At 45.9% G+C, this 7,877-nt stretch overlaps 1 protein-coding gene across 3 annotated transcripts; it reads right to left on the reverse strand.

Moving 5' to 3' along the window:
* Positions 1-3,840: 3,840 nt before the first annotated feature.
* LOC127321525 (GDSL esterase/lipase At5g45920) lies at positions 3,841-7,655 on the reverse strand. Of its 3 annotated transcripts, none has more exons than XM_051350559.2 (6): positions 7,219-7,655; positions 6,928-7,152; positions 6,758-6,825; positions 5,991-6,158; positions 4,645-4,809; positions 3,841-4,385 (listed from the first exon to the last, which is right to left on the reverse strand). In XM_051350559.2, exons 1-5 carry the CDS (start codon positions 7,315-7,317, stop codon positions 4,650-4,652), a joined length of 720 nt encoding a protein of 239 aa, XP_051206519.1. In that variant the 5' UTR covers positions 7,318-7,655; the 3' UTR covers positions 3,841-4,385; positions 4,645-4,649. The 3 variants fall into 3 exon arrangements, with proteins under 3 accessions (XP_051206519.1, XP_051206530.1, XP_051206512.1); XM_051350570.2 differs by lacking the exon at positions 3,841-4,385 and having other exon boundaries at positions 4,387-4,809; positions 7,219-7,375; positions 7,468-7,655; XM_051350552.2 differs by lacking the exon at positions 3,841-4,385 and having other exon boundaries at positions 4,387-4,809; positions 7,219-7,654.
* Between the last annotated feature and the right edge of the window lie 222 nt (positions 7,656-7,877).

Here is a 7,877-nt window from a genome sequence, read left to right on the forward strand (position 1 = left end):
GGCCTCCAGTGGTGGTGCTGGCTTCTGATGGACCACCTCATTCCGTATGTGCCATATTCGCCACCATGTCATGAGCATCATCATCGTCTCCTGTTCGGGGGCTTGATCCAGAGCGTGAAGTGTGCAGGGAATGGCGTCGATGGCCTTCAGAGGCCACACTCCCCGCATGGCTTCCCAGAAGTGATGTCTGTCGTCCATGTTGGAACTGGTGATCGTTTTCAAGTTCTTTGTTCGGAAAGTCCAAATGTAACCCGAGCTACATGACTACTAGTTCGTGAGCTTGTGTATCTCGCCGTGTCGACATAGTAGCGATGTACTCTGGACCTCTGGTCGACACAAATAGAAGGAAAAAGTCCAAAACAAACCTTGAACTCATAGGCAAAAGCTAAATCAAACCCTCAACTCCTAATCCCTGAAATTGGCACTCTGAACTTGTCGAACCCGATCTATTTTAAACCCTAGATCTGTTTGAGTCGGAATTTTGCTGACGTGGCAAGTAAAACCAAAAAACTAAAAAATCATATTAGCCTAGATAATTAGCTACTCACACTTACATATGTGGCCCACTGTCATATTCATCTTCATCCCCATAACCCCAATCCCCATCCACCATCCATTGCACACGTGCCGTCCAATCATGTCGTGGTGGGCGCGGCGAAGCTCGCCCTCAGCCGCTAGGTGCTCGACCCTATCTCCCTTGCGTCTCGACGGCAGCATCTGTTGGCGAGGCCCTTCCCTGCATTGTCGCACGCGCGCAGCCGATGCAGCGGCTGCACGGAGACGAAACTTTCCTAGCGAACTCTCCCCCCTCTACTCCAGTCGGTCTCCTGTCGTCCGCTCCTTCGCACCAGCATCTCGCGCCACACACCCCAGTTCCATGGCCGACAACCACGATGGTCCATCTCTGTGCAGCGTCGATCTAACACGGGAGAGTGGTGACGGTCGAACTGAGGGTGGTGCGAGGTGGGCCTAGTGGAGGTAAGGAGGGCCGAGGTGGGGGACACGGGCGGCGGCGTACAGGACCTGCCGGCGAAGGGGTGGGGGAGCGGCGCTAGACTGTGCCGGACATGAGGGAGACGGACGGGAGGAGGATGTTAACCAATATGATTTTTTGATATTGACATTTTTTTGTTGATGAATATGACATGTTGATCCCACTGTCATTGGAGGTAGCGTGTAATCCCGGTCGGGATTGTAACTTCCTGGTTTGCCAAACAGATCCAGGGTTTAAAATAGACTGGGATCAACAAGTTCAGAGTGCCAATTTCAGGGATTTGAAGTTGAGGGTTCCAGGTTTGTTTTGGACTTTTTCCCAAATAGAATGATGGTGCATACATCGATGTCGATGGCCATCATCCATGGACGTGGTGTCACAAAAGAAACGTCTAGAAGAGCATCTGAAGCTGCTTGATTAAGAAATGGGGACCAAAAGACTATCAATCTTACTAGACACAAAGCTTCAAAGCTTGACAAGCTTAAGACAGATCCGTAAACTCGAGAAAACTGCAAAATAACGTAAGCGATCTTTTGGAAACTGCGGAACCTGATTAAACTTAGTTCAGCAGTAAGTCACAAAGTTATCCGACCACTAAATTCCAAAAATATTGTGCGGGTGAGTTTTTATCATACTATTCATCTGAAACTTATCATTTTTTTTTCCTAAGCTACATACTGTTAAATTGGAGTATGAAAAATGACACTCACTCACATACATACGTGCGTCCTCTACGCGCAAATTTTTTTTTTGGAATTTTTGAAGCTCTAGAAATACGATTTTTTTAGCCGCTACAGTACAACAGGTTCCTATGAAACTAGGTTTCACTACGTATTTTCGCAAAATAATAGCTACTTTACGGTTTATGTTCTTTACGGCTTATGTTCGATTTCGTTCGCTGATCAAATTTCGTAAAAGACGACGATCTAGGAAAAGAGTAAGGGGCTCTCCAAATTTCCTCTCCCGAACGGTAAACACTCCGTCTTCGCAGAAAAAATGAACGCGACCCGCACTCTCCCTCTCGATTTGGCGAGACAAAAGTTTCAGCCCCTAATTTCCCGCTTCCGCGTCATCGCCGCCGTCGATCGGCCTCCCAACCTCCTCTCCGCCGCCGCCTCTTACCGGATTCAACGTCATGGACCTCTTCGAGCTCCCGCCGGCCGCCAACGTGGTCGCACGGCCTCAACCGCCACCTCCATGTGCTCCGACATTACGCGCGGGTTCCTCGGCTGATGCCGCTTCTGTCCTCAAGAAGAGGAAGCACACGGGCACCCACGTTGTCTTCCCTGGTGTTTCCCTAACCGCCGTCGTTGTTGCAACCCCGGCCAAGGCTGCAACGATGGTCGTTCCGCGAGCTCGGCCAAAGAGGGGGGGGGGGGGGGGGGCAAAACATGAATATGAAGCAGACCGTGAAGCGAAGCGGCCTTCCTCCATCCGCTCCACCGGTGGCCGAGATTGGCGCATCGCAGGACAACGACATCGGCACCGCCAACGTGTTCGTCGAAATGCCTCTGAGGTACAATGCGAACGATGTTCCGAACTCATTCATGGATATGCTAAACGAGGCCAAGGTGAGCATTACCGAGTCGCCGCTTGATGCGTATGAGGTGGACGGGTAGGATGGTGGCGAAGAGGTTGAGGTTGATGTTGCTTATGGTCAAGACGCATTGGAGGAGATTTATTAGGAGGTCTTCGACGCGGCGAAGGGGAAGAACAAGAGAGTCGTGAATTACATAGAAATCGAAGACGCTTACTTGGTGTGGTTATGATCGCAAGTGTCCATCGATGAGGTGCATGACACTGACCAAAACGGGAAGCGGTATTGGCAGCGGATCAAACATAATTTCTCTCACCTCATGCCTCATGCTACAACACCGGTCTATCGCTCCTATCGATCACTACAAGGTTGGTAGGACGTGATCAAGGTTTGTTGTAGATGGTGGAGTGGAGCAATGGAGCAAGTTAGGAACGCACCTCTGAGTGGCGTCTCTATCGGTGACTATGTGAGTGCATTGGATTTTGCGTGATTGTGTTGCAAGACATATGCATTTATGCTGCATTTTCTTTTACGAATGTAGGAAACAATTGCGATGGAGAGGTACAAAGCAATGGAGGCCTCCAGAGGAAGACCATTCACGCTACAACATTGTTGAAAGTTGCCCGCGCATCTTGACAAGTGAAAATTGAGGGAGCAAGAAGCACCACCAAAGAAATGAGCTATGCTATGTTTGGATGATGCAAGTGACGAGGAAGGAGCCAACAAGGGAAAGCCGGATGGAAACAAGAAGGCCAAGTAGAAGATCAAGTTTGATGCCGAAGCATCAAACTTGGTTTTCAAGATCGATGAGTTCATGAGGTCAAAGGAAAGCATGACACTCAAGACTTTGTAAGTAAAGAAAGTCGGGATTGCGAAGAAGAAAGGAGGCTAGCACTTGAGGAGAAGAAGGTATGCTAGAAATTGTTGGGAGGAGAATATGCTATCAAGATGGATCCGAACACCATGGATTCCTTCAGTAAAGAGTGGTGGGATATGACGAGGCTCGCAATCATTACAAGAGAAGCATAGCCTGTGTTGAAGCTTCCGGTACGGAGAGTGGTGGTGTCGCCGGTTACCGGCGACGATGGTTTTACTTGAGCCTTCCTTCTTTGTCATGATGGTCGATGATTGCGTGAAGACGATGTTTTTCTCATATTTTGGATGTTTGATGCAAACATTGTTGTGAAATGATGTAACATATTTTCACATTCGATGTTATCATATTATAAAATTTGATGTATACGGTTTTGGTTTGGAGTTCGCCAGCGTCGATCAGATCCCGTAAACTAAAACTATAAAACAAAATATCGGTGCCAACCCACGCGAGCGCAGAATTTGCGCGACTTATACTCTCGTTTTTTACATAAGGTATCTGACAGAGATGCTCTAACGAGCAGCTGTTTGCTCGACGCTTTTAGCTCCGTTCATCTTATTAACCATTAATTAACGCGATAAATGGACTAGAGATAGCTAACCTCATGATCTGCTCGTGAAGCTCGCTAATTCGTAGCTATCTTAAAACTGACTAATTAAGTCGACCAATAGGCCCAGGCCAAACTAGCCCAACCGAGCTCTACCAATCCTCTTTCTCGCAACAGGCTTGTATTCCCATGGGCCTTGGACCCAGAGGCCAGAGCCACCGACCTTCCACGAAAATAGATTTACTGCTTCATTTCTTCTGAAACACTTCCATTTTGCACCCCCTACAGAAAATACTTGCAGCATTCCTGCAGTAGTACCGCAATAATCGTGCACAAAATCAGCTAGAATAACATCAATATAGGACGTACGCCACGTCACATATGAGAAGCCGAAAGCATGCTTGACCATCCATGGTTTAGCAGAAGCTACAAACTGTGAGAAACAGCAACAGAAATCAGAGCTTCAATGCACCATACGAAATGTACAGGAAAAAAACAGAAAATGCCGTTTATTTTCAGTCTTTTCCGCTTGAAAACCATAGAAATGCTCATTACTTACGGAATATATGGAACATAAACCACAGCTACTAAACAAGTCCAGCACATGGCATAAGGTTTTCCTAGTTATAAGGACAAACACACCGGTGTCCAAACAAAGCAGAGCTCGCCTTCTGAATTTCAAACGCAAATACCTTGTTCAAATTTCAAATACTTTCAATGGGTCCTTGGGGTCAATTTCATGGTAGAGAGGGAGATCCGACGGGAGACTCTGTTTGTTGAAACCAATACTTTCCAGTGTTTTGAGCACCTCGTCGAACAGAATCTTGTTTCCGAACGGGGTGAAATGAAGTCCGTCACTGCATGATATAATAAGGTTATCTGCTGCTTATGGTCATGAGACACACCATAATTCATAATGCTTTGGCAAGATACTCTGCAATCAAAATCTCGATTCCTATAATGCCAGGGCATAAAGAGTGAAGAACTGAAGATGAATAAAATATTTTACTTACATACTCGCGAATTGATGATCGACTATAAAATCACTGGATGAAGAACATGACTGGGAAAAGTGATTAAATAGCCCTTCTAGAGTTTCAAGCTATTCTAAGCACATAGACTAAAGGCTATTAGAAAACGGAAAGAGAGAATTCAAACATAATGTTTTTTTATCGATTATATAGTATCTGAGATATCTACTACAGAATCATTTTTTGGGAGTAAATAGCCATTTTAGAGTTTCAAGCTCTTCTAAGCACATAGACAAAGGCTATTAGAAGACGGAAAGAGAGAATTCAAACATAATGTGCTATTACAAGACGGAAAGAGAGAATTCAAGCATAATGTTTTTTTATCGATTATATAGTATCCAAGACATCTACTACAGAATCTTTTTTGGGGGGGACAGAAAAAAAATTTGTGCTCAAGAAGCATAGGAAAAATCTTCAGCAGTTTCCAAAAAGGAACAAAAGAGGTATTGTGTACTTTGCTCTATTTGTAAATGCAGGTTTTAATCTATCATCGCAAAGAAAATAGAGCAATGGTTTAGAATATCAAGTGAAATTTATGTGCTCAGTAATCATTGTTGAGAGGTGACACGTAATGCAAATTATCAACTGAATCTTATCTTGGGTTGTCATTTTCCCTCATAAGAATGTGAAGCATAACCAAGAACAACATCACACTAGAAAGTTCAGAAGTGTTCTATATCGAGCCTTTTCTTTGGGTAGTCTCCAACAGTGTTTCCGAAGCCAGAACCAGACATAAAACTAACTGGACACAGACCAGATTTTGAGCAATCCGTGTAAATCCTGAGTAACAGTCTGTCTGAGAATTGCCAGCTGTTGATTTCTCTTACATCAGCCACTTCCAATTATTAAGCTTTTTTTTATGTTAACCTAGGCGATATACTGCCATGCATCCAAACTTAGACAAATCTAAGACATCCTTTTATGGACAGGGGGGTATAAGAGTTCTAAAAGTTATAACAATTTTGCATGATCGAATTTTGCTCACACCGGGAAAATAAGATTCCTACCATAATGCAGATGTCTGCCAATCAGGAAATTGCTGCATGTGTGTCCAGATGTCTACAAATGGCTGATCCAATTCTTTAGCAACAGCTATGCATGCCTGTGCATAAGTGCCCGCAGCTTCATTGGTTCTTTCAGGCTGTCTTGAAGGATCATTATCCCCATATATGTGCCTGCATGGAAAGATATGGAATAAGTGTGGCTTGTTCACCAATCTGCTTTGCTAAAAGGCATAATTACTAATATTTGATTCAAAGAAAACTTCAGCCAGATCACTGGCCACCAAGTGGCAAGTGGACAAGTGGATATACATAGAGCCCAATAGTACACTCCCACAGGTGTTGAAATTTGCATCATTTTGAGTCAAAACTGAGTCAACGAATAAGGAACTTCATACTAAACAGACCCTCGATACATTTTGTAAGTTCAGCCCCATTTCTTAACATTCCAATTGAGATTAATTAGGTTTTACTTGACGCAATATCAATTTCTAAAACAAAAACAATTCTCAGCAGTTTCCCCTGTTTTCTTCATCACAATTATCAGGGATACAATGAATCAATTGATGATGTTGAATACATTGTTCTAAAGATACATGTCAGCAGTACATCACTGACCTGCATCAAGAATGGCATTTAGCAAAAGGAAACTAATTAGTGGATCAGCATACAGATATCTAGTTGACCCTATTCTGTTGGCCTGAGACCTTACCACTCACCATTAACAAAGCTAAGTAAATTACATATCTGCAGGGTGAGGGGGCTATTGTTACCGGATCCTCGCGGCCTCGTAGATCGGTGGAGGGGTGATGAGGATGATAGCAGCAGACGGCCACTTATTCTGCAAAAGCAAACCACATAGGGATCTCAACCACATAGAGTAAGCGAAGAAACGAGCAGATTAGCAGCATTCCCTGCTCCAGGACGACAGTATGGCAGCAACCTTGAGGTGGGCGCAGATCGCGCGGAGGTTGTCCTGGTACTCCGCTAGCGGCACGTGCAGGTGCGGCTCCGCCCGGTCCGGCAGGCTAGCGTCGTTGGAGCCCAAGAGCACCGTGACGGCCGCGGGGTCCGCGCCCCCGGCGGCCGCCCCCTCCATGGCTCTACCCAGCACCTTGAGCGCCCACCGCGTGTTGTACCCGCTGAGCCCGCGCAGTACCACGTCCGCCTAATCAGCAGAAATCCAACATCACTTCTATACGCAGCAGCTAGCGGCGGCGCAAACGGAGAGTACCTGGCGGGCGAAGTGGTCGGCGAGGGCGGCGCCCCAGCCACCAGAGGCAAACGACTGCTCGGTGAGGGAGGCACCGAAGAGCACCAGCCGCGGCCGCATCTTCTCTCTCTCCTCGACCCCTCTTCCCTCCGATACGGATCAAGGATCGGCCGCCCGACTGGGTTGGTTACCCCGGAGATGAGATTACGGCAACTTCACGAGCACCTCACTTCTGCGGTGGTGTACTATAGTGCCGGGTGGTAGTATCACCTGTAGACTGTAGTGGTGGTTGGGTGGCCGCCTGGACGAGCCGGAATCCTAGGTGAACTCGCCGGCAAGCGGCGAGGAATCGTTCCGCCTCGTCGCCGTTTGTGATTTCTCCTGACTACTGGTCTGGTAGGTGGTTGACTCGATAACTGGGCTGTACCTGCTGCCTCTGCATCAAAAATGGCACTTGGCAAAGGGAAACCAAAAAGTGGATCAGTATACAGATATCTAGTATAGTGGCTAGTATAGTGGTGTGTTTCAGCAAATGATCAAAAATAACGGTGTTGTGTGGCAAATTTTCTTAATTATATATTAATGGCTCTGTTCATAAATAGATAGATGTTGCAAGTTTGTTTAAATTTAAATGCATCTTGATACTTTTTATGATATAGATACATTTGAATTTAGATAAA

This window comes from Lolium perenne, chromosome 3, assembly GCF_019359855.2.
Source record: "Lolium perenne isolate Kyuss_39 chromosome 3, Kyuss_2.0, whole genome shotgun sequence".
Lineage (NCBI taxonomy): Eukaryota > Viridiplantae > Streptophyta > Magnoliopsida > Poales > Poaceae > Lolium > Lolium perenne.